Source organism: Eleutherodactylus coqui, chromosome 9 (genome assembly GCF_035609145.1).
Source record: "Eleutherodactylus coqui strain aEleCoq1 chromosome 9, aEleCoq1.hap1, whole genome shotgun sequence".
NCBI lineage: Eukaryota > Metazoa > Chordata > Amphibia > Anura > Eleutherodactylidae > Eleutherodactylus > Eleutherodactylus coqui.
The window spans coordinates 116,349,597-116,377,232 of NC_089845.1; the positions used below are offsets into that span (position 1 = coordinate 116,349,597).

A 27,636-nucleotide genomic window follows, 5' to 3' on the forward strand; every position below is an offset into this window, starting at 1 on the left:
GACGCGGTCAACTCCCAGTTCACAGCAGCATGGCGTCCGTTCGGCTGGAGTGATGACGTTGCTCCTGCGCTAGGCCTGGGCGGAGCCGGGACGCCGCTGAGCGCCTCTCAGGTCGCTTCTGTCTTTCTCTAGTCGCTGACGTGCACGGGCGAGAAGGGGGCGCCATGAGCTCAGGCTGGCAGGAGGCCGCGGCCCAGCAGGCCGAGGAGGTGTCTGCCCGGCTGAGGCAGCTGCTAATCCAGGGGCTCGGGCTTCTCCGCTCTGAGCTGGGCCTGGAGCTAGGCCTTGAGCCCCAGCGATACCCGGCCTGGGTGTTCCTGGCGGTGCCAGTCTCTCTGGGGCTCTTCCTCCTCTTCCTGCTGCTGCACTGTGCCAGCAGCCGCAGCGCCCCCAGCAGCAAGCGAGTGGTTCAGCATGAGAAGGAGCAGCCGGCCAACCAGCTCCGCGCCCCGGTGCCCAACAAGGCGGTGAAGGTGGAGGAGCCCAAGAAGAGGAGCAAGAAGAAGGTGGCGGCGGACAAGGGCAAGGTGAGACGTGTGCCCGTGGAGCTGACCCTTTCACCCCTGACCTCTGGGAGGTTACACAGGGTCACGCCCCAAGTCATACTATCCCTGAGCAGGCCATGACAGCGGGCGCCAAGATTAGGGAGTTGTAATGAGTGCAATTATCGGAGCTGGCGGGACCTCATGCCTAGCCGAATTGGGGCGGAAAATCGCCAAAAATGGCACATTATGATGCACGTCCGCAGCGCCCCCTTTAAACGGGACAGAGGTCTGCAGGTTTGGTGCTGTCAGCGAGTAAAATCCACGTGCGGCGGTCCCAGCGAGTTGCTGTGTAGATCATGTGAGGAAGGGACTTGTTGCTGCTTCGCACAGTCGGGCGGAAGTCGTACATGCGGGCGTTGTCATTGGCGAGTAAATCGCGTGCGCAGCAGAATCCGCGGCAAATGTGGCGCAGGCAGATTCCACAGGATAGGTGGTGTCATCAGAGGGGGTCTCACTGATGAGACCCCACTGATCCCTAGAAGGAGGTCCTGTGAACCCCTACCCCCCCCCCCCCCCCGTGATGGAGCAGCGGTCACACATGCATGGCGCCGCTGATCCATTCATTTGAATGGGGTTGTTGGACATATCCCAGCGCTCGTCCGTCTCCGACTGTCCCATTGATGATGAGTGGAGCGGCACATGTGAGACCACCGCTGCACTCTGTTGGGCAAAGGAGGGCATGAAACCTTTGTGCTTGGGATCAGTGGGGGGCTCAGCACGGAGACCCCCAACGTTCAGTCTTTCCTAACCTATGGTAGGTGAAAACTGTCACTTTTGGGACAACTCCCTTAAGACACTCTAGTCTAGCTCTGCGCTCTTAGACCGCTCTCACTTCCATGTGATTTCCGTTTATAAGGACAGTTTCATTGTCGCACCACAGACCACCAGTGAGTTCCGTCCTCCTATAACAAGGGATGGTGGGGCACAATCTGCATGTGTGGGCACGGCCGTCCTGTAGCATCCTATACCCAGGGGGCGCTGCGAACAGTCCAATCATACTATGTTGTAGAAGAGGTGGCAGCGCTGAGACCGCGGAGCGCCTGTGCAGCCGTGTGTCTGCCAAGAAGTGCAAGTTGTTAACTTCCTGTCAGCAACACAAAAAGGTTCCCCTTTGTAGTAGCGGGGCTTTCCAGGAGCGACGCCATCTATACTGCAGGGTTTTGGCAGGGGTCTGCCACTTGGGACCCCCACGATCAACTGATTGACACTTCTGCCTTCTGTGGCAGCATGTAAAGCACTGTTCTGAGTAGCTTTACTTATAGGGGAACCTGTTGCATCCCCACAGATGCATAAATTAACTTCTGGTGCCATTAGGGGGCGTTACCGGGATCCGGGTCACATATTTTTCATACTCACCCGCTCCCACGATCCAGCGCTGTCACCCGGGGGGAAGTCCGCCCGGCACAGGCGAATCTGACTCTTCGGAATCCCATATGTCTATAGGAGTGCCGCGCCCGGACCCTGAAGAGTCAGATTGTTGAATGCCATGCAATCTTCACCATGTGACTGCGCTGGATTGCGGGGCGGGCATGAAAAGTACTTATACCCCGCCGCCACCGGCTTCCTGCCCCCTAATGGCACCATAACTATATAAACTATTCAAAGCATAGCCGACTACAGGTTTGACCAAATTATTGGCTCCCCCTCTCTTCACAAAAGACTATATGGCTGTAATAGTGGCACACATTCGGAGGGGTGAGGAAAGTGTTAATGGTCAGCGACATGTGGCAGAGCGTGTCTGGTCAGTCATGATGCCAGTGACCTGGAGATGACCGCCACCTTACACCCAGCAGGGCTGTAGTTGTCAATCCGGGAGATGGATTCCACCATTCATGTTGTGTGACCTCATCAGCTGTCAGTACCCCCATGCCACCTGAAGGGGGCAGCGAGGGCTTCTCACAGTAGGGATACAAGCTGTATGTAATGGGGGGTTGGCAATCAGACTAGTGGCTGTGAAATGCAGCAGTATGATGGCTGATACGGCCTTGGGCCTCAGTCACACGGGCCGCCGACTAAGGCCGCCTGCACACGAGCGGGATTTCCGCCGCTCAAAGCCTGCATAGGAGTGCATTACAATACGCACTCCTATGCAGACGGCCGTGGTTTGGCCGCGCGAAATGTCGCGCGGCAAACAAACCGCGGCATGTCCTATTTTTGTGCGGGGCTCGCAGAGCCTCGCACAGACACGTCACTCACCCAGCCGCCGCCTCCGGTCTGCGCATGCGCCTGCACATGAAAGAGCCGGGGCCGCCGGGCGTGGGTGAGTACACGCTCGTCTCTGCAGGCGCTCGGGTCGGGTCCCGCGGCGAGAATTCTCGCCGCCGGATCCGACCCGCTCGTCTGCAGGCGGCCGAAGTCATTGGTTTGGGTCCGCCAATCTGTTATCCACTGTGTGCACCACAATACTCGAGGATCATAGTGGAAGCATCCGCACCTACCTGTATTTTGTCTTTATAATCTCTACTGCGGATGCTCCGTACAGCTCGCCGGCGAACATGCGCGCTACAGATTTTACTTTTTTTTTTTTTTAATTTTTAAACCGCAGAATACATTTTTTTTTTTCTCCCCACGAGCGGAAAATCGCAATTGCTGTCCGCTGGTGTGAGAAGACATGCGGCTGCTCTATTGGTTTGGATTTGTGCTGAATGCCATGCATTGTCCTCATGGGAGACCGTCACAGATTCCGCAGTTCGAACTCGTTGGTGTGCAGGCGGCCCAAGGGGGTTGCTTCACCGACTCCCAACCCCGTCTTGAAACAGTTGGTCCACAATAGCGTACACACGACAGAGCGTTGTGCAGAACGACTGGCGAATTCTGCAGGAGAGCAGCTCTCTTGTGACAAAGATGGTAATACCGGGCGGTCGTAGGCGCGGCGTGCGTCAGGAACACCCTCCTAGTTATGAGCATTACTGTAACGGTGCTTGGGACGGGGGATTGTTGGTGCCTCCACTTAACAGATTGCTATGTCATCTCGGGCTTGTAGTGCCATGCCCGCGTCTCGTCAATTGTGGTAATGCGTCTCAGAAAAGATTCTCCTCGTGGCATATTGTGCCACGTCGGGCGCTGAGACATTCCATTTGGTGACTCGCTTGAACCTCGGGAAAATCTTCATAGTAGGTCGTCTTCCAGTAGCGGGCAGACTTGAGCAACCGAGAGATTCAAGCCTGGCTGTTCCAGCCTCACGTTTGACACTTTCGCGTCCTTCCTTAACCGCTGCTCGTCCTGACCGCATGACCGTGCCTGTTCGCCACACGCTTCTCGAAGGCCTTGGTGACACTTTCGTGCGTTCCTACCACAAGCAACTTGAAATCTCACATCGAGAGAACGTAATGTTATAGGGGCGGCATTTGGTGACATGGCGCCGTCTGACGGGTGCTGACACCTGGTCGGTGGAAGAACTAGGAGCGATGCTATAGATAAGGCATGACCTCCGTTTTTGTATTATATTCCACTTTTTCTCTGACTTTTTTTCTACCGCACATGTAGCGGGGTGTTACCAATCATTTTTACATGATACTTGTATGTTCTGGGTAGTTCACGCTGTTCGGGGAAGATGCGATCTATAGCCCTCACTACTGCTTGTACATGGGCTATCTACGTAGTGACACTCGAGAAGGGGATATGAAACTACTTGGATAGGAAAGAAGTGACAGTTGGGTGTCACCCAGCTCTCCTACATGGTGGGAAGTTGGAAGAGGTTTGTTAGAAGTTGTAATAAGTTGCCAGATGAGGACGGCCGGAGTTTTATTTCCCGGTGTCGCTCTGTATAGTATAGTCTGATGCGTGCCCCTTCACGGTACGGCAGAAGCCTACAGTCAGCATTCCTACAATCACGGCTAGATTTAGAAAGCTGTTCCCAGTCTTGTGAAATGTGTAACACCATCCAGCGCTCGCTATGTGACTTTCACTAGGTCACTCTCTCCATGCTGCAAAGTGTGATGAAAGCAGAGTATTTCACTAGACGGTGCGTGCTGCTGCAGAGCGAGAGAGACCGGTATCCGAATACGTGCAGCGCCGCTCGCCGACAGTTGTCAATCACTTTACTATCATTTTTTATTGCCATGTGCAGCAGCTGTATATGCAGTGGAAACATGTAGTATATCCCCTCAGCAGGTGCCCTGTGGTCCACAGTAGTACATTGGATTTAAGGGGAATCTCTTGCACCCCCCACAACTTCTGTGATAGGTGCAAGGACACTGATATTTTTATCTCCGTTCTCACTTTCACTCCTCCGCATCCCTTCCCCCATTCACATCCAACAACTGGTGGGTGGATGATCAGTTGTCCAGCAGTTATTTCCATCGGCTTCCCCATACATCAGACTAGACTGAATATTCTTGTGTTTAGGGAGGTAAGCCGCAGCCGGACAGATCTGGCACTGGCTCATCTCTTGGGGAACAAGCAGATCGGGTGTTGAAATTCAATGTCCCCAAGCTTGCTTTCCTCCAACACTTGTGGAGGAAAACTTGAGCCACCCCACCCCCGTACCCCCATACACATCAGTCATACAGCCCCATCGTTATCGGTGGGTTCAGGCCACTCACCTATAGGGGCCTTAAAGGGGTTGTGTGGATTTAATAAAAAAAGCATTAATGGGCATCAGTTAAAAGCAAAGCAAGTTTGTGGTTTTTTCATTTTTATAACAGTTATGGTACAAGACTGATGATACACACAGGCTGTTAGATGAATATAAGTTGTGTGAAAAGTTAGTGTCTAAGTGTCGGTACCCTTCCTGACCCCCCCCCCTCCGCCCTGTCTGCAGGCCTCTTTAGTCAAGCCAGAAACCTACTGCACACTGATGAGGGGCAAAAACCCCAAACAGCAGTCTGTGTATGGTTATTCTGGCTTTGGCTTACAATTCCCAGTCATTGTTACAAGACTGGTTAAAAAAGCTGTTGACTAGCAAGAATGCTGCCTTCCAATAGGTGGCGCTGCAGAGATAGATATTCCATCTTCCCATATAGATGCTTGATGTCTAGTTAACTGTCTCTTTTAATCCTTCTTTTTTTTTTTTATTAAATGGATTGTTTAATGTTGGCCACTTGTTTTGCAGCCCAATGGTCGGCCAGTGGAGCTGAGTGAGGAGGTGGTGATCCCCACAGTCAAGAAAGAAAGTCCAAGACAAACCCTCGACGCAGAAAAGAAGAACGAGAAGGTGATTTCTTTTGAAGCCTCTTTGGTTGTTTTTATATTGCCATTTACATTCTGACCATAATGAACCACTTGGTCTAATGCCATAAAACATAATAACCGCTTCTACCAGGGCAGATCAGCTTTGTCTCCTCTGAAAATTCGGGCTGGTTATGATTCTACCATAGAAGAGGGTGCACAAACAGCTTCTCCATATAGAAATCATCATAGACACCACCAAGTGTACATTTTCAGAGTTTTTTTTTATACTTACAAGCCAAGTATATTAACCCCTTAGTGACCACCTATATGCCTCGGGCTTTAAGCTTGTACATGTTTTTTTCTCAAACAACTTTATTGGAGGTTTGTACAGTACAATATAAGTTATAGAATCGCCTCGCTGGTTGTTCTCCATTATGAAACGACGGATAAACAGAACAGCCACACTGTGCAGAATAAAAGCAAAAAATGGGCAGACTTATTATATACTCTCAAAAGAGAAAAGTCATGTTGAGATAGGAGCGCAAGGCTCGCCTCCCAACGTCTATCCTACACGCAATCCTCATGTAGTAAGCAACCGGGGATCTCCAAGAAAGTAGACCAGGCTTGCCAAGTTTTAAGAAATGGCTCTATTTTATCCTGGCTGACAACTTTTGGCCGTTTCTACCAAATATGTAACGTCTATCCCAGTTAATTACAATCTCTAAGACAGTTGAAGTATTTGGGGAGACTTCATGGATTGTCGGGGGGACTAGATAAGTTCTGTGTAATATCTTACATGATTCAGCTGCAGTAACTGATGGCTGGCTTTTGAGATAGAACAGCAGTGTTACCACCGAGGTAAAGAGCGTGGCGTAAATACATAATTAGATTCATGCTAGTGTATAGGAGGGACATCACTCCTGGTTGAAGAGGGGATCTTGTTCTCTGGGAGGTGGTGGCTGCAGAATTGGGGCCCAACAAAGATCGGAGGAATCTGTATATTTAGGACAATTCTGGCCTACAGTGATGCGGCATAGAGTATTGTGGGGCTTGAGGAGCTTATATAGTGCAATAATGTCAAACATCTGTCACACCACCAAGGGAACCTATCACTTAGTACTGGCATCAAAGGCTTGGTTGGGGATAAAAGGTAGTAAAGGCGGAAGACATCAATGAGTCCTTGTACAAGAAAGAGTGGGCTGATCTCATCTCTTCATAGCGGAGGGTCATTCCATTTATATAATGTATCCCAGGAAGGAGTGAGCTTGATGCCTAAATATGTAATCTAATGTGGGGAGCCTGAAACCCAAAATAAAGTTCTATTAGTTTCTGCGTCTTTGAGGGGGACATTATGGTAAAGGGCTTCCATTTTGTCCATATTAACAATCTGAATACATCTGCAAGGGTCCAATACTGCTGTTAGATTCGGAAGAGGGGTGAGAGGCCAGAAAGGGTGAGAAGGATGTCGTCTGCGAAGAGGCTTAATTTTATATTTCCGCTTGTACTGGCAGAAACTTTTGGGTTATTTCTATTAAGGCAGGCCGAGGGTTACATTACCAGTGCAAAGAGGGCAGGGGACAAGGGACATCCGTGGCTTGTGCCCCTTCATATAGATATTGAACTAGAGCAAGGGAGTTTTAGTAGCACAGAGGAGTAGAATATATGGATCGAAGGGCTGTAATAAAAAACGCAGATATTCCCAAGAGAGGCCATTAAATGCCTTTTCGATACCTAGAGCTAGGACTGTCAATGGGATCTTGTAAGATATGGATGGGGTTAAGGCTTCTCACGTTATTTGGGGCTTGTCGAGACGTTATAAGGCCCACTTGGGTGTTGCGTAGAAGCGAGGGAAGAAAACCATCCCAACAGGTGGCTAGTATACGTGTAAGGATTTTGTAGTCTACGTTTAGTAACAAAATTGGGTGATTAGTTTTTGGGAGTAGTATGATCCATGTTCAGTTTTGGGATGACTTATGCGGGTAAGAATTCATCGGACGTAGCTTTTACAGATAATATATTATTACAGAAATATATTAAAGGGCGAAAAAGGGAAGTGGTAATTTTTATTTTATAATAAAGAGCCATCCAGCTGTCTGGGTCAGGAGCTCCGCGTGGCCTAAGATCCGCTTTAGTCTCCTCAACTTCCTCCTCAGCGATGGCTTGGTTTGATTGTAAATTTTGGTCCATTGTAAGTTTTAAGACTGGATCGTTCTTCAGGAACTCGAGCGGAAGGAGTTTTTTGGGGTTTGTGTTTAACCCCTTCCCGCTATAGGGTGTACATTTACGTCCTGCAGGGTCAGGGTATGTACGAAGGAAGATTATGCGGTGACCTCCCTTCATTCAGCACGGCAGCTATTATCCATTTAAACGCTGCTGTCAATTTTGATGGCGGCATTTAAGTCTCCCTGCGACGAGATCGCATTTAGCCGTGCGGATGTCATGACAGCCAGGGGCCTTCTGAAAGGCCCCAGGCTTGTCTTGGCAGAATTCCTATCAAGCCATTCCTGTGGGGTTGCTTGATAAACTGCTTGCTCGATCGTAGTATGATGTAATGCTACAGCGTTACATCATACTGCAGGAGCGATCAAAGTATCGCAAGTTTTTGTCCCCTGTGGGGACTAAAAAAAGAGTGCAAATGAGGTCAATAAGGGGGAAAAAGTAATTAATAAAAAGTAAAAAAAAAAACCCTTTTGCCATATTTACAATAAAAAAAACATCTAAATAATAAAACAAAAATCCATATTTGGTATCGCTGCGTTCGTAAAAGTCCGCTCTATGAAATGTATGATGAATATCATCTGGGGGAAAAAAACAACAAATACGCTCTTTTGGTCACCCTGTCCTTAAGAACAAAAAAAAAGCAATAAAAGACTATCAAAAAGTGATATGTATTCCAAAATGGTACCAACGCAAACTACAGGCCGTCCCGCAAAAAATGAGCCCTCTCAACTGTCACTAAAAAAAGTTATTACGTGCAGAAGATGGTGGCAGAAAATAATAAAAAAAGTATAGTAGTACAGCAAAAAAAAATAAGTTTAGTATCCTAGAAATCGTACTGACCCATAGAATAAAGTTATGTCATTTTTATTTTTTTTGTTGCAGTTTGTGGCCATAGACACAAGATGCACTGAAAATGGTCGAAGTTTGTTGTTTTTGGTTTTTTTTTCCATTTTACTCCACTTAGAATTTTTTTTAAACGTATTTAGTACAGTAAATAGCACCATTGAAAAATACAACTCGTCCCACAAAGAACAAGCCCTCATACAGCGACGTCAATGGACAAATAAAGGAGTTACAAATTTATTTATTTATTTTAAAGGGGTGAGGAAAAAACAAAAATGGAGGGAGTGGGGGGGGGGGGCATGTCATTAAGGGTTAAAGAAAGCTTTTGAGGTGCAGGTCCACTTCCAGATTTAATGGCGTATACTCCTATTAACCCCTTAACACTCCAGGGCATATATTTGCGTCCTGGAGTTTCGGAGTTTGTTTGGAGGGGAATCGAGGGTCAATCCCACTCAATACAATGCGGGTGCTGGCTGTTTCTTTTAGCCGACACCCGCCCACAACAGCTCTGATTTAGCTGTGCTACTGATTGGAGCTGTTAACACTTTAAATGCTGCTGCCAATTATGACCACAGCCTTTAAATGCCCTGATCGATGTTTGGGGGTCCCATACTGTTTCCCCCCCACCCTCCCGTGGGAAAAGCTTCCAGGGCTATCATGACAGATTGTCTATTGAGCAATGCTTGTGATATGACTTGATTGATTGCCTGTCAGATCGCGGTATAATGTAATACTATGGTATTATTTTATACTGTACGTGCGTTCAAACAAGTGCAAGGTATTGTCCCCTATGGGGGTAAAACAGAAAATAAAGTCAACTTAGTTTTATTATTAAAAAAAAGTGTAAGGTTTAAAAAAAAAGAACTATATATATATATATATATATATCTATCCTAAATAAAAATGTTGTATGGCTGTGTCCATAAATGTCCAATCTATACCAAAGTAACGCATTATTTACCCTTCAAGTCCTAAAGGCCCTCTTTAAATACCCACCTATTCCCTGCAGTGAGTGTAAAGGCTATTTAAGTCTGTTTTCAGCTGCCCATGTTGCAGAGAAACCTGAAGCATTACAGAGCGCCTCCCAGTCAGTACGCAGGTAGCGGCTGTATATTTATGGGAATTTACTTTTTTTCCCGGTTTTATTTTCTTAGCTAAAGAAAAACAAAAAGAAACCAAAGGCAGATGCGAAACAAACACAGCCATCATCCAACCAAGATAAGAAGGAAGCCGAGGAAGGTGAGCTGTAATCACTTATTGGACCGACTTAAAGTGTCATTTAATGATTCTCCACAGTTAAAGGGGCTCTGACTTTCATCACAATGATAGTCTGGAAGTGACACATGCCAAGGAAATTCTCACCGCATCTTACTCGTTGGGACTTGAATAATGACCCTTGTCATTCACCATCATTTGCCAGTTTTGGCAGGACATGTGACTGACTCTACATGAATGTCTTGGGTATTACTGTTTTCAGAAGCTAGGAAGATTATGCATCACTTGTGTCACTGAGTGACATCCAGAGCACAGCGGCACTTAAGGGCCATTTAAATAGCTTGATAATCGGACAAGAAGATTCACCCGAGTGTGTTTGGTCTAATCATCAGTCTGTATGAAGGTGCACCCCATCAGCCAATATAGGAGTAAATGTCAGCAGTACTTCTCTGCATGTAAAAAGGGGATGTGCTGCTGAACATTTGTACTATCGTTCACCTCCATACCTTCTGAATCAGTCCATTTAAAGGGAAGGTAAATAAGCACCAGACTTGTTGGTTGGTGCCTGCTATCGGGCGTAATCTTGTAATATACCACACTCATCCACACGGACAGCGGCCCAGTGAATGATTATGGTGGACCAGAGTGCAGATCCCTGACAATTGACTTATTAACCTATTCTGAGTGTAGGTCATCAGGTCAGACATGGAAAACTCCTTGAAGAAATTAATTGGCACAGAATTTTGGATGTATAAATGGAAAAGATTCACTTTAACTGAGAGATTGTGCAATAACTGTTAGGCCGTATTCATAAGGGAGATTTTGCCGCACGAGTTCTGTCTGATTCCAAGATGTACATAACGTGTCCTGGAAAGGAGTCCGTTCATCTGAATGGGTTGTTTCACACAAGCGATTTTTCTCTGACTGATAATGAGTTAGAAAAATTGCATTTCCTATTTTTGTGCTATTCTTCAAGAATCGACCATTACTGCAAACGGGTCTCAGTCGCGTGACATGTGATTTGCATACCATTGTGATCCGTTAACGTTGTTACTATAGTGACCATAATATAATATAATATATAATATAATATAATTTATTTATTTTAGTGCAGAGCAGTGAAAAACTGATGCAAATGTTGCATGAAAGTTGTATTGAAATTGCACATGAAATGCTCAGTTTTTCACTAACTAAATTTGCTCTCGACTGTGTGAATGCGGGCCAGGCTCACACAAACATAAAATTACCGCGTATTCGGCATGTGCTGTACGCTCATGTGATATGCACTGATTCGCAGGCAATCAATTACATTGGCTTACCCAGTTCGCTGACATTAGCCTGTAGGAATTGCAAAATACAAAAGCGCAGAAAAAAATGCAGCATGTTCTATTTTGCAACGTAACAGATGCGAGAGAGCCATTGTTCTGAGTGCGTAATCAACGGCGCCCATACCCAATTATATTGGATATGGGCGATGTGTATATGCACCGCTGGGAAGCGATGATGCAGGAAGTATAAGGGAAAAAGAGAGCACAGGTGGACTGCGTATGACAGCGTGTGTGAGATGCACTGCCATGTTGAAGATACTTTCGCTGTCATACGTGGTGATAGGCCGGGTCACGGACGGCTTCACTGCATGAAAAACAACTGCGTGACTCACACCGCAGTTTATGCATACAGCTGTGTGAGCCCGGCCTTAGACTGACTTTTCATTGAAGAATGGGTGGAAATAGATGAGAACTTAGTTACATTATAGATATTTTATAGGAAACTGGGAAACCAAAATAAGCAACAAGGAAAAAAGGCAACAACGCAAACGTGACAAAGGAGCCGACGCTGATGTATCTGATGCCACCACTTCAGTGGTTGAAGCCTTCACAGTTCTACCAACCCAGTCTGCGAACATCCGAAAGTCTAAAGGTGACACAAACTTTGTCTTACTTTACTACCCAGGGAACTCGAATTCTAGTTCAAAAGAGTGATTCTTGTGAATTGGTTAGAATTATAATTATTTTCATTTTTGCTCTTTTAATTCTCTTTAGAAAAAATGATTTTATGCCTAAACGCTGAGAGAACCAATTTTCCGATTCCTAGGTTGTCTTAGATGAGAATGAGGGATCCCATGTGGTAACTATTAGCTTGAGTGGAGAGCAGTCGTGGAGAGCACCTCTTACTATAGCGATCCGGCTTGTCCATGCATCACAGTACATTGCTTTCAGTGGATGCCCTGTAATACCTTCTCTCCGAGGTGGTATTGCAGGGAATTGAATACTTGTCATCAAGTTCTCAAGACCGGTTATAGCTGACACCTTGTAGTTCGATTACCATTGAGGGACCTTTCTAACAAAACTGCATTGATCAAGGTTCTTGTAACTCTCAATGTATTAATACTAAGTTAATGAGAGCTAAATGCCCTCTGCTGTAGAACAATACAGCGTTCTGTAATTGCAGCATTATATAGATGCATGCAGCCCATAATTGTTAGCGGTTTCCAGGTGGAATCAGTTTTGAAGATTTTCCGTAATACTAAATTTTACATTTTCTGAAAATACCATATTTTCCAGAAAATAAAACACTGTCGTATATTAATTTTTGCATCATTGAATGGCTATGATTGGTTAATTGAGTGCCGACTTTCATTGGCTGAGCATTAGCTTGCTGGAAGCGGGGTATTCAATTCCCGCTACCAGGAAAAACTGCTCTGTCGGCATGCAGCAGCAGACACCAGCGTGAGGATCTGAACGCTGGCTGCTAGCCAAGCGTTTTAAGACACCCCCTAAAAAAATGAGACTGTGCCTCTTGGGGCAAAAAGTAATATGACAGCGTCTTATTTTCTGGGAAACACTGTATTTTCAGAAAACGTAGTATTACAGAAAAATATCTTCAAGTCTTCAGCGCAGGGACCCTGAACACCGGCTGCTAGGTGAGTTTTTTTTTTTTTTATTTCTCATGTAGTGTAGCTAGGGCTTATTTTTTGTGGAGGGCTTATATTTCAAGCTTGCGCCCCCCCCAGAAATCGGGGTAGGGCTTATTAATGGGGAAACACGGTTGTTTTATGATCTGTACAATGATTATATTTAATGGTTGGACAGTCCCTATTAAATACTCTTGTACTTCTGCTTATTTGCCTCACACATTCTTTATACTGTTTGTCTATCTACCAGGCCCGAGTGAAGCCTCTGCACTGAATGGAAGTAGTTGGAATGAGAAGCCAACTAAAGTGATATCCTCCCAGATAGTGGAAGAAAAATGGGTGCCCGTTACCAATACGGCAGGCAAGAAGAAAGCTGAGCCTTGCACTTGGAACCAGGATACCGTAGACTCGAATGGCAAGGAGTGGAGCGCACCGTGGAGCGAGCGTTCAATCTTCCCTGGAATAGGTAAGCGGTCCGTCAAGAGGTGTTGGAAAGGAGATTCTAGGCTGAAAAGAATTACATACAAACATCTACACAAGGTTTTCACTGAACTCTTCCTGTCTCATACTGACTGCTGTGACTTGATATTACTAAACTTTTGGTTTCTTTGTCAGCCACATGGTCCAGTGTGGATACAAGACTGAACTCATCGGAAAAGAGGCCACCTTTCTCCACCATCGGATTAAGTAATTCTGTTTCAGGTATGTTTGATTCTTCCAAATATTAGGGATTTTATTGCTGGTTTCTTTTCCTAAGGTTTAATGTGCCATTTAAAATATAAAATTTAAACTCCTTTCTGAGCATTGAATGACTTCTAGACATAATCAGTTTCTCCTGGCATTAGTCCTCTTGGCATCACACCAGAAATGCGTCTGCAGGTCGTTTACCTGTCAGTGTACAGAATATAGCATACTTCAATCCTTCAAGTTGAGAAGGAATTTTTTCCCTTAACCCCTTAAGGACCAGACACTTTTGGGATTTTACCCATGTGGTGGTTTTACTGCCCTATTTTTTATTTTTAGTTTCATTGGGGGTAAAAAGCTAACAAAAAATAGCTTTTCTTTTGTCAACATTTATAGTTTTTCTTTTTTGTTTGTTTTAAAATTGGTATATTTACGCTAAAATAAAGTACCGGAACGGGTTCCTCATCTTGTTTTCGGACAGTTTGATATTGAATATGTATGGTTTTGGATTACAGGGCACATATGGCGACGGTTTTGGTTGGTGTCTGCTTTGGGTTATTTTCTTTTTTTCTGTATATATTTGAATTTTATTATTTTCTTTTCTTTTACTTATTTATGTAGTGTGTGTGTTTGTTTTTTTTTTTGTTTGTTTTTTTTAAACTATGTCCCCCATGACATTATATAAAACCTCTGGGGGGACATTCACATTTTGAGGGTTTTTTAAATGTTTTTATTTTTTTATTTGACATTTTTCCACTGTAGCTGGGGCATCCATAGGAGCCCTAGTTACAGGAATAAACATCCCCTGTAGTGACAATAGTCACTGGCAGAGCTGATGAGGGTTTGCTGGGGCCCTGTAACTCTGCTGTGCCAGGGGATCCCGGCGGTCACGTGACTGTCGGCTCACGTAATGAAAGTTATAATTCCACTTTGACTTCTTGTGATGAACAGCTGACAACCTGTCCTGCGTGATTGCAGAACAGGGGCTTTAATCCCATGCTTAGCTGGAATTAAAGCCCAGGACCAAGTGCTGTAAATTTACAGCGCTTGGTCCTTAATGGGTTAAATGGGGAAAACTGGCTTCTATCTTAAGGTTTCTTTTCCCCTTCCTCTGGATCAACATTGGGGTTAATAGGCTGAACTAGATGGACATATGTCTTTTTTCAGCCTTACAAACTGTTACCATTATTATTCGCTGCAAACGTATACAGGAGCCTAGGAGTCGGTGTGGAAGGCATGCACCGGGGACTTCTGAATGCTTGTGGTGTAGTATTTTAGGATATCCAAATTACATTTCTGCATCTCAAATATGTATGTTTAACCCCTTTCCTCCTAGTGGTGTAATGTGATTTGGTCATTCCTGTGAAGTACCCTATTGGTACGATGCAGGCATAAAGGTTGTGACCGTGCCATAACTTGCAGCTGCTGAATATATTATGCAACTACACCTTGGTCCTTTCAGTATTCATTGAAGATACCAATTTTAGCAGTTTAACCCCTTAGATGCAATTAATAACCACACCACCGGAGGAAGGGGGTCTCTGATAAGCCTACTGGCGCTCCAGTGACATGGCAATGGTGTGCTAATGCCCTCCTCCTAAAACTAAATGATCCATACATTATATGTGCCTCCTAAATGGTAGCACTAAAATCTCACAGTAAAGTATAAGCCTTTTAGCTGAATTGACAAAAAGTGTGTTTTTGCAGCGATTGGGATGAAGGGGGATCGCTGTAATCTTAAAGCTCAGACTATGCTGTGTCTTTAAAGGGTTAAAGGGAACATGTCATCAACTATAAACTTAGCTATGGTGCTTATAGTATAGGTGATGTGGAGTCGGGGGAGCCTCTTACTCACCTGGTTCCTCTGCACACATCAAGCACATTCCCATTCATCTCGGTGGGAGTGTGCATGTACAGTCTTCTGAAGAGTCGAGCGTGTGGGCCAGCTTAAAGTGGATGACAGGATCCCTATAAATTGTTTAAAGGAGCATTCTCCTAAAGCAGTTCGGTTACCAATAGAGATGAGCGAGCCAAGCTCTTCTCGAGTAACTGCATTCTTGTCCGAGCGTGCTCGCTCATCTCTAGTTACCAAATAAAATCCCTGCAATAGCACTCACTGTGGTAAAATAATAAACCGATCAGTACTTGCCACTCCTCCGTCACCGGGATCCAGCGCTGCAGTCGCAGTGTATGTTGTGATAGCTGACATCAGTGGAGGTCAGGTAACCACTACAGCCGATCAGGCTCCTGAGTGCCATGATGCCAGGAGAGCCAAATGGTAATTCTGCATCAGTTATCTGACTTCAGTGATGTCAGCTGTCATAGCCAGGCTGCAGCACTGGATCCTGGTGGTGCAGGAGGGGTAAGTACTGCTCAGCTTATTTTACTACAGTGAGTGCTACTGAAGTGGTGCTGACCGGTAACCGGACAACCCCTTTAAACCCAGTGCTCAAGCTTTATAATGGAAACCGTGTCCAAACTTTTTCGGGACTGCACCTTACAAATTGTAAGCGCTAAAATATTAGTGGTTTTATAACCTGGCGCTAAAATCGCAGTAAGTTGTAATATGTGCATCTCGGTAATTTACTGAAGAACTGCTCTCTTGTCCTTATTTTAAGCTTCAGTCAGTGAACCTGTTTCACAAACAACTGATAACCAGTGGGAAGTGACTCCTACAGAGCCCAATGTTGATGATGAATGGTCTGGGCTGAGTAAGTGTGAACTTTATTGGTTTTCTCTCACTGTAATAAAGTGTAAGCCCCGTTTATATAGAGAAACAATGATGGTGCAGGATTGTGCACAATGGGAACTTCTCTAAATATATTGCCTGTGGCCAGATGCACACGAGCAGATTGTGCCTAAAAGATTTGTGCGCACTCAATATGTAGAAACTAGAACCCATTGATTTCAGTGTGTTAGTTCACACGCATTTGTTTGGCATGCTCAGTTTGGTCGCACTAAAATATATGCAGTGTGATCTTTTTTTTTTTTTTTTTTTCCTGCGCATTTGCACAGTAAAAGAATCTTTTGAACTTATGAAACTTTTGGCCATTTCAGTGGCTGAGAGCATCGGTGCATGTTTTTCTGCCTGCACAAAAAGTACAGTAAAATACACCAAGGCGAGTGCAAATACGTAACACCCATTCGCAAACATGCCTGAACTCGTGTGAATCCAGCTTACGGATGATGCTTCTAAATAGCTGCATGGACCACCGGTCATACTATTGGCTGGCCATGTTTATGCATTAAGAAACTGTCCTACAGCTCTGATTCCATTTGATACGGGAGCCTAGGAGACAAAGCAGGATGCTCTGTCTCCCAGTGCAGAAGTGTGATCGGCGGACAGTCTGTCGCTTCTTGAAAGCAGCATCTGCAAGGCAAGTTATTTAGAAACCCTATTACTGTGCACTATAATTGTTGTTCTATTTAATTGGTGCTACACTTTAAAGAAAGCCGAATACTGCCAGCTAGATTACAGGCACCATGTCTGTTACTTGAAAACGGGTTACATTTACACAGGGGGCGTAAGGCGTACTCGCCAAATTTCTGTTAAGATTAAGGCTTTGTTCACATCGTTTGCTGTATTCCTGCGGATGCAACTGTACCACGCGGTATGCATCTCGTTTCTGTGGGAATTAAAAGCATAACTTGCACATGCTGTGTGATTCTATGCCACGCTGCATTAGGCCCACAGAACTTACTACATATGTTTATCACATACGCCTTCAGCACTTACCTGGTATGAACAGAACTTAGTTTTGTCAAAAAAAAACTAATGGAAACGCATTTTTGCTTCCCTTTCTACAAAAATAAAACTTTGCTGCTTTGCAAAAATAGCTTTAAAATCTATTTAATGGAGTTTGACATAAAATTTACTTACAATTTTGTATCTGCAGACGGTCTTAATTCATCTGACCCTAGTTCTGACTGGAATGCACCAGCGGAGGAGTGGGGAAACTATGGAGAAGAGGAACCAGCACCAAGTGCACAGACTGAGGAGCGTGAGCAAGAAGTCCCTAAGGTAACTTTTATCAGTGTGAAGTGGCACAGATGTGGAAATGCTATATATAAAATTGTGGTGTTGTATAGGAAAGTGCAGCATTACATGTAATGTGTATGTGACTTGGACTAGATTAATGAATGACTTGTATTGTTCCACACAATCCATTGTCTCCATTTTAGGGTCCATTTACATGGCACGAATGTAGGGCAAACGATGCCCGACACTCGTCCCTGTGTGTCTGCTGTCGTGCTGTCACATGGAAGCTAGTAGTCACAGAGCAGTCAGCAGGGGGGCTGCATAAACTATAGACGATGAGCTCATCGTTCAGTGTAAATGGCGGCCGTTCAGAACTGAATGGCCGCTGTATTAAGTGATTGGAGAGGGGCGGGGGAGCGAGAGGAGAGAAATTTCCTGCCTCCCTGCTGGCCGCTCTGTGAGCGAGCCAGCAATACTAGCTCCCATATGACAGTACGGGAGCGCGGACACACAGGGGCGAGTGTCAGGCATCATTTGCCCGACATTCATCCTGTGTAAATGGGCCTTTATGCATGACAATTAGTCCATGGAAAAAATGTCAGTGTCTTTAGGCAGTGTCGAGAATTAACATTTGTCAGATTAATCTGGCAGCAGCGTTTTAGAGAACGGTTACAAGTTTCTTTGTACATAACCCAGGTGTGTTGTGTGTTTGGCAGGTTTCCGATGAAGATAAAGAAAAGGAAGATCTGGCTGCTCAAACTTCTGCTAGCAACAAAACTAAGAAGAAGAAGAAAAAGAAGAAGAAGCAGGGAGAGGATTCTGGTTCTCCCACACAGGTACCACTACTGCAGTTCATCTTTCAGAATTTTATCACACTAATCTGTCCATTTGTATTTTTACAAAAGTATGTCTGAGAGATTAGTGTATTGGTAGCTTGAATTTTTCCCTTTTTAAAGGGGTTTACTGAGCAAGGTCATCAATAGTTAATCACCGGGGACCCGCGATCACTGTCAGTGCAGTGGGGCCAGACATCATAGAGCACGGAGGCGGAAGTGCAATCGAGGGTTTCACTCTCATTGAAATCAGTGGGAGCTGAAGCAACTATTACACTTTTGTATCCAACCTTGATAGCTGGCCTTTGTTCCCATTTATTTTAATGGGAGTGAACACCACCTCAATGGCACTTCTGCTTCTGCCCACTGACTGCGAGCCTGGTGATCTGCGCATTGCTGGGGATCCTGAGTCGGAGGTCCCTAGTGGTTTTTAACTATTGATAACCTATCCCGAGATTAGCAAAGTACAGATATTACCAGCAGCACAATATAACAACCACTCCTGTGGTGGGACCCTCAATAATGCACCAGCCACCTGGATCCAGACCTAATCCGCAGTCAAATGTAGAAAGTGAATGTGGCAGCATTCATGGGTGTAGAAGTCACAAAAGTTTCCTTTATTCTTCCATAACAAAAAATATATACAGGTAGCCTGTATGGGAGAATAAAGGAAACTTTTGTGACTTCACCCATGAATACTGCCATATTTACTTTATACCCCGAGATTAGGTCCTCAATAGTTTTTGCCTGGAAAACCCCTTTGTAGTAAAACAAAGAACTTGGTAATATCTTATTACAGAAAAGTACCTTGTTCCCCACTTAACAGACTCCTCTTCGCGCCACTGACTGATGCACTGACTGCTTTTTCTCACTTCACTTGTAAAATCATTCTTCAGTGAGGCTGAAGGTGGATTTTCAGCTTCGCTGAGGAGGCAGATTAGAACTGCGGGCCACAGAAAACCATCTGAAGCTGCTCTCCTACAGATATCGAACTGCAAATCTGATGGCATCTTGAAGGAAATACATGCTAGATTTGGCTTTAAAGGGGTTGTCCCGCGCCGAAACGTTTTTTTTTTGTTTTTTTTAACCACCCCCCCCCGTTCGGTGCGAGACAACCCCGATGCAGGGGTTAAAACAAACCGGGTAGTACTTACCCGAATCCCGGCGGTCCGGCGTCTTCATACTCACCTGCTGAAGATGGCCGCCGGGATCCTCTCTCTCTGTGGACCGCAGGGCTTCTGTGCGGTCCATTGCCGATTCCAGCCTCCTGATTGGCTGGAATCGGCACGTGACGGGGCGGAGCTACACAGGTGGCATTCTGCACGAGCGGCCCCATTGAAGACAGTAGAAGACCCGGACTGCGCAAGCGCGGCTAATTTGGCCATTAGAGGCCGAAAATTAGTCGGCACCATGGAAACGAGGACGCTAGCAACGGAGCAGGTAAGTATAAAACTTTTGATAACTTCTGTATGGCTCATAATTAATGCACAATGTACATTACAAAGTGCATTAATATGGCCATACAGAAGTGTATAGACCCACTTTGTTTCGCGGGACAACCCCTTTAACTTGATAGTCTCCTACCAATATCCTGTTGACCTTTGTTACCACTACAGCAGTCATATGTCAGCATGTCATCAGTGGAGGGCGGGAGATGAAAACATTGAAAACATCGGTAATAGAGTAGATTGGCTTTTTTTTTTTTTTAAACCATTTTTTGTAGCGGATTTTGACTATCTCTTTGAAATTAATGGGTAAAATGCATGACAAATCCTAGACCAATCCACAATAGAGGTTGATGTGCTTTGGATTTAAAAATCCACGCAGCAGGTCACGTTCTGCATGAAAACTTTACTCTGCGTGAGGATGGGATTTGTTAAAGCAGATCAACCAGTTTAAAGGGGTTGTCCACCATTGTACTATTAATGACCTATCATCAATAATTGATTGGTGGTGGATCCACCATTACGGACCAACACCAATAGAAACATTGCAGTACCAACCCAAGCTGCTGCAATGTGTATGTGGCTGTTTGCTTTTGGCATTATAACGGCACTGTGCACAAGCGCAGCAGGCCAGCAAACAGCTGATTCTCTGTTACTCTGTTTGGGTCATGAAACCTGCGCTCAGGCCAGGGCACTCATCTTTATTAGGCCTCTTGCACACAGGTGGGTCGGATCCCGCATGCGGGATTTCCGCAGTGGAGTTTGACCTGGTGCCCAGCCGGTGACCCCCTCCCCTGTGTACCTGTCTGGTACCTTCTGTCCGGCATTCTGTCGCCCATGTGCAGATGACGCGGATTTCGCGACGCTTCCTCAGTGCACACTGCGGAAGTGCCACAGGACGGCTTCCATTGACTTAATGGAAGCTAGACATGCGTAGCCCGCACAAAATTGCAGCATGCTGTGATTTCTCACCCGCGAGCGGAAAATCGCTATCTATTTCTGCTTGTGGGCAGAAAATCGTGGATTGTCATTGCATGCTAAGGGCTGGATATGCTGCAGAATCCGGAGGTGGAATCCCACTCTGGATTTTGCAGTGCAAATCCGCCTGTGTGCAGGAGGCCTTACAGATGTCTAAATGCTTCCTTAATGTTTGAGTGACAACAGCCTTATGTTAAATGTTTGTAGAGATGCGAACAAATGGTCGTTTCATGACATCTAGTTTCACTGAACATCGGCTAGTATTCTCCATATTCAGCTTGATCACTTCTCATTCTACATGTTGTGAAAAGGAACTAGAATTGTCAATGGCTATTTGGTGATATTTTATGATGCCTTTTCTCTTTCAGGAATCTGAGAACACACATGAAATTGTCAATTGCAAAGAGGATTCTGTCCCAGCTTCATCAGCTCCTGTAATCCCCACCGGAGTTGCAAAAAGTAAGGAACTGAAAGAGGTTTCAAAGGTATGTTCACTGCACAACTTCGTCATAACCAGTCTAAAGTTGCATGCAGCATATTAAATCTAGTTTACATAGTGCTTCTGCTGTAAGGGTAAGAACTCGGTGTAGGTAAAAGGTAAAACTTTTGTTAAGTTGTACCTTGTATGGTCTTCTCTCCCTTGTATACAGGCTTAAAGGGGTTGTCCCGCGCCGAAACGGGTTTTTTTTTTTTCAAACCCCCCCCCCCGTTCGGCGCGAGACAACCCCGATGCAGGGAAGTAAAGAAAGTTTACCGGAGCGCTTACCTTAATCCCCGCGCTCCGGTGACTTCAATACTTACCGCTGAAGATGGCCGCCGGGATCCTCTGTCTTCGTGGACCGCAGCTCTTCTGTGCGGTCCACTGCCGATTCCAGCCTCCTGATTGGCTGGAATCGGCACGTGACGGGGCGGAGCTACACGGAGCCGCTCTCTGGCACGAGCGGCTCCATAGAAGACTGCTGAAGACCCGGACTGCGCAAGCGCGGCTAATTTGGCCATCGGAGGCCAAAAATTAGTCGGCACCATGGAGACGACGCTAGCAACGGAGCAGGTAAGTAAAAAACTTTTTATAACTTCTGTATGGCTCATAATTAATGCACAATGTATATTACAAAGTGCATTATTATGGCCATACAGAAGTGTATAGACCCACTTGCTGCCTCGGGACAACCCCTTTAAAGTGAATCTGTTTATAATTAAATCGAGCCTTTGGGCTTGGAGAAACAAAGATGACTGCACCGCTACTCTGACTACCTGATGCACTCTGTGCATTAGTATGCATCATTAATCTAAGATACTACCCCACTGTCCATGTGAGCTTCATGTAGTCTCAAGACTACTGATGCATGCTAATGCACAGTGTGCATCAGGTAGTCAGAGAAGCGGTGCAACCATCTTTCTTCAGAGCCGGAGGGTTGCTTTAAGAAAGCACCAAAGCATTAAGAAGTATAGAAGAGAAACTCTCCAAATTTCTGCTGCTATTTTAACAAATGTGTTATGGTACCCATCTAATAAAGGGGCAGTGACTTTGGATAGAGCTATATTTACCCTTTTAGGGCTCTTCTAGCAGTTAAAAGACTATGGCAGTTTTCTGGCAGCAGTCACCATGGCTTTTTTTTTTTTAAAAGGGGTTGTCCCGCACCGAAACGTTGTTTTTTTTTTTGCATAGGCTTCGCGTTCAGCGCAGGACAAACCCAAGGGATGTGTTGAAATTTAAAAAAAATTTTTTACTTACCCGAATCCCCTCTCTGCAACTTCTTCCTTCTTTTCCTCCAAGATGGCCGCCGGGATCTTCACCCACGATGCACCGCTGGTCTTCTCCCATGGTGCACCGTGGGCTCTGTGCGGTCCATTGCCGATTTCAGCCTCCTGATTGGCTGGAATCGGCACACATGACGGGGCGGAGCCAGAACGCCGCTAGTGCCCGGAACGACCAGAAGGGAGAAGACCCTTCTGCGCAAGCGGTCTAATCGGGCGATTAGACGGCACCATGGAGACAGGGACGCCAGCGCAGGGAAGGTGAGTATATAACTTCTGTATGGCTCATATTTAATGCACGATGTATATTACAAAGTGCATTAATATGGCCATACAGAAGTGTATAACCCCACTTGCTTTCGCGGGACAACTCCTTTAAGTGCACTTTTTCCTTTCGGTGGCATATGGGGAAAGCTGTAGTGTGCGACTACATTGATGCCTGTAGCTCGACATCAGCACACTCTTAAAGGAGTCTTCCACCATTTTTTCTATTGATGACATATCCTCAGCACAGGTAATCAATAGCTGATCAGCAGAGGCCCCACTGCTAGTGATCTGACAGTGGTAGAAGCAGTTAGTACTGTCCATGTTGAAGTGGCCCAGTGTGGTGAAGGCACAGCTCCCATTAAAATCAGTGGGAACTCTGCCTGTAGTACCAGACCAGTGCTGCAATTCATACATCGGCTTCCAGCGCTGCCCGTACGGACGGTGGGTCTGAGGATCCCAAACGGCAGGCCCCTGCTGAGCGGCTGTTGATGACCTGTCCTAATGGATGCTCCAGTGGTAGGTTATAAACCACTTTAAAGTGAATTGAGCAAAAAGGTACAGCTGATATTAATTTCTGCTGCCATCTGTGCATCTACTCCATTTTAACCAATGAGCTGGGAGAAAGGGTGGATGTCTTAATATGTGAATGTCATGATAGCTGAAAAGGCTGTTACATGTTAGTGGTTTATTTTTGCATATAGATATGTAATTGCTTTAAATTTGTTCTAGAAACAAACTGTGCAAGAAAAGCGCCTACATACTGTATTTACTGAGGCTCCTGTGTCAGCCGCTCATAACATTTCTGAGAAGAGCCCTGCCCAAGCACAGCAGCCGCAGGAGGCCAACGCTTCGGCTACCAAGCAAAATAATGTGTCTCCTCCTTCACAAGGTAATGTTCGACTGCTCTATTCACTCTCCTCCTCACAGTCATGGGGTAAGAACCACGGACTTCATGGGTGCTCCAGTGGTGGGACACAAACACTTGGGCCTGTAAATAAGCTAGGCAGATGTTACTCCAGTGCAAATGAGATTGTTTGAAATTGTGCACATTTTGTAAAGGAGTTGCAAAGGATTAGAAAGCCATGGCTGCTTTCTTTCAGAATTGGTGCCCCACCTGTCCACAGGTTGTCTGCTACTGCAGCTCAGTTCCATTCACTTTAATGCTCCCTAGCTGTAAAACCCAGACACAACCTATGGACAGGTGTGGTTTCTGAAAAAAGCAATGTTTTCTAATTCTGCACAACCTCTTTAAATGAGCACTACCTTTTAAATGACTTATGATTATGATAGCTGGTGTAATAACAAATGAAAGCACTTTTTACTTTTACCTAAAATGATTTTTTTGCTGGAAAATCATGCTAAAGCGCCAGCCACTAGAGATCTTCCCTTTCCTCTAAACTTGCTGTCCATTGCCTGCTGTCATCTGTTACTGGAAATGGCCTGACAGCAGAACACAAAGTGGAAGAAGGGGATGAGTTGTCATAATTATTGAAGCCTCTGAGAACATACAGAGAGAAGGAATAATCAGACATTATATTGGAGTTAGTGGTGAGTTATTTACTGCTCCTCACATCTCCACTACGCAGTACTGCTGTACACTGTCCGACAAGACGATTACATAGAAACATGAGCTGAGCAGCAATGAAGTGCAAAAGATTCTTTACCTCATGAAAGGAAATTTTATTTGCTCCACATAAGACAAGCAACGTTTCGGACATCTTAGTAGCTTTTGTCAAGCTGTTTAACATGCACAATACAGAACCAATATATACAGGTTCCCACTAATCGCAGGCAATGTTAAAAAAACATCCATTCCCAGGTGGAAGTCATATCCAGCAGTAAGAGCAACAGGTGTGTGGCAGAAGATAGTGGTGAAGAACAATGCTTCAATGTTGTTGGTCAATATGCACTGCCAGCTATGTATGTGTACATTTGTGAGGTGTCCTTTTATTGGAGTCTCCACACAGGTGTGCAGCTGTCTCACAACCAGCTACAAACTTCCAGACTGGGTACTGGTGTATCCATAGCAACTGAGGCCACAGAGGTTTGTGGGGAATGTAATCCACTTGTAATCTCTCGTTCAGTGCACTGGGATGAAGGACCTGTGATAACATCACCATCATGTGATCAGGCTCTGCTGGTTTAGGACCTGCGATGAGGTCAGTGTCATGTGATATGGGTCAGAGACCATGTGACTGATCACACAAGGGTGACATCACAGGTCCTGTGAGCACATGGCTGCTGTCATCATGTGATCAGAGGGCTGAGCATGTGAAGCACACACACACACTCACGGACAAGTGGTCGTTAGCACTTTGTCAGCAGCACTACCAATCAAACATTGCTTTTCATGTGTGTTACAGCCAAAAAAGCAGAATCTGCAGTTCTCTGCTCAGACTATAGAACACACCACAGCAGATGGGCTATTCCCACCAGTCCTGAAAAAACTGAGAATCAGATGTACACCCTGCAGAGAGGGAAATGCAGGATACAAGCCATATAATGGCAAGAAATGGTGGTATTCCTCATGTACATTGCAGCTTATCCGTAAAAGCTTGGTACATTTTAAGACTTTCTAAAATCTGACAAGCCTGTTCCTAATCCAAATAAATCTTATTACTTTTCAGCTAAGTCCGAAGAAAGTTGGGAATCCCCAAAACAAGTGAAGAAGAAGAAAAAGGCCAGAAGAGAAACGTGATTTTCTTTCATCACTGGAAAAACATGTTCAGACACTCTTGAAGATTATGCTGTATATGCAATAATTTGTGAACATGTACAGAATTTTATAACGTCTGCATTTTTAAAAGTAACTGCTGTCAATGTGACATCCCTACAGGCAGGAGGGGGGAAAGTAAAGGAACTCAATATCTACGGACGCGATCAAGACCTTCCAGCAACAATGGAATCGCGCAGAAGATCACGTTGTACTTGCCAACTGAGAACTTTTTAATTTGATATAGAAGAGACTTCAGTTCCTGATTTTACTAAATGGTGACCTGTTTACATTCATCTTGTGCCCTATCTAATCTCCGAGAGAGTGGAAGATACGCAGGGCCATTCTGTGAAATAACAGTTCTGCCATCTCATTGACACTCTCTCTCTCCTCATCGTCCGTTTTAATATTGGTGGCTATTGTCATACAGTAGCAATGTGCCAGCCTGTAGTGTTAGGGATCGTTTCAGGAGCATCATGGGATGTGTGAGCCATCAAGCAACGAATAAGAGACTAAATTGTGATCTAGTGAATGTATGAGCAGTTCCTATTCCATTCTTTCTTTTCCTTCCTTGGCTTTACTAGAATCGTCATCCTCTTACTATTTTGTATTAGCTTTTCATGGTGTGTCCCCTTTTTTCCATGATACTGTTAATGTCCCATAAAACGTAATAGTTGCACTCTAGCCATACATAGTCTGGCTACTAATCATGTTTTCAAGGATGGCCGTTGATAACCAAGCAGTATCTTTTTCTTTTTTTTCTTCTTCTTTAGGGCTACCATTGGTAATTGATAAGGCAGCCATTTTTGTCCCATAACGTGAGCTATACTAGGTTATATGTATGGGCGTTGTGGCTTAAGACAGCTTTAATTGACGTTATCAAGACCTCCAATAATCAGGAATGTTTTTACTGCCTTAACCCGTAGTGTTCATGAACAAAATTAGTGTTTTTATAATGAGACATGCGTAGTTTCGAGAGTAACTCTGCCCCCCTTCCTACCGAGCTCAAAACCTGTCAAATCGTGTTCATTTCTAAAAAAAAAAAAAAAAAGATGCATGTGGGTTTCATCAGAATTTACAGGCAACGTAATGACCTTTATTAAAATCTCCTGCTAACTTTTGTATCTGTACATTGTGCATGGTAAGACGGACATTGTAAATAGCCTTACCAAATGCTCAGAGGGCAGGAAGTGAAACTCCAGGACAAGTGCGGATCAAGATAGCCATGTCCTATTTAAAACACCTAAACCTACAATGAAAACCGCAGCATAACGCACTTAACCAACGCTACTGATCAACCGTTCTATATAATCCTGCTGTATTCTGTTCAGCACGGTCAGCCTCCTTGGCTTCTGGAAGAACTTTCATGCACTCTGAATAATTTCAATTGAGGGATCACTAGCAAATGCCATCACTTAATGAACCGTGGGGAACCAACCTGAGAATGAAGGGGGCACAGTGCCAATTCGGCTCTGCGGCCCCTTCAATGATTGATCCCTACACAAAGGCACTTCCAGGCATCCGACTGTACAGGAACTGCAGCCAGCCGCATTCACTTCAATGGAGCTCTGCTGCAGTTCTGCACAGTCCTAGTGATATACCATCACTTTAAGATAGGAAAACCCTAGTAAAAGGGGTACAGGATTTGAAAAAAGGGGGTCTTTTCCAGCTTGTATTGCAGCTCTCAGACCCTTTTTGGCTTGACACAAGCAGTGATGTGGTTTTTGAAATACAATCGGACGCTTTAATTCACTTTCATTAAAGAAGCCGATCAGGATTAGATAAAAAGGAAACTGACACCTACCTGTTCACTGGCTTAAAGCATGAAGTGCTTAGTGCCACAGTGATGCCACTAGTACCCAGTGAATAGACTGACTGCATAGATGCCTTTACTGATTATTGGCAGTGGATCAACTTTAAGATTTTTGAGTTTTTGTTTTGGTTTTTTCCTGGGCGGAGGGAGGGGAGATGATCCCTGGGAAAAGGATTCCTAATTTTTACACAAATGTATTAAATATTAGAGAGAATTCCAGTTGCAGGAACATGTCATATGTTTACATGTTCAGGACATTTTGTTTAATTCAGTGATATTTCTAAGTTGATTTTGTTTAAATAAATCTTGCAAATCCA

At 45.0% G+C, this 27,636-nt stretch overlaps 1 protein-coding gene across 2 annotated transcripts; it reads left to right on the plus strand.

Moving 5' to 3' along the window:
• Positions 1–27,636, plus strand: MTDH (metadherin). 2 transcript variants are annotated; one of them, XM_066578372.1, is made up of 12 exons: positions 2–527; positions 5,599–5,700; positions 9,875–9,959; positions 11,703–11,855; positions 13,100–13,315; positions 13,465–13,551; positions 16,152–16,244; positions 17,430–17,554; positions 18,229–18,348; positions 21,137–21,253; positions 23,523–23,682; positions 25,421–27,636. In XM_066578372.1, the coding sequence occupies exons 1-12, from the start codon at positions 165–167 to the stop codon at positions 25,489–25,491; spliced, it is 1,692 nt and encodes a 563-aa protein (XP_066434469.1). In that variant the 5' UTR covers positions 2–164; the 3' UTR covers positions 25,492–27,636. The 2 variants fall into 2 exon arrangements, with proteins under 2 accessions (XP_066434470.1, XP_066434469.1); XM_066578373.1 differs by lacking the exon at positions 16,152–16,244 and having other exon boundaries at positions 1–527.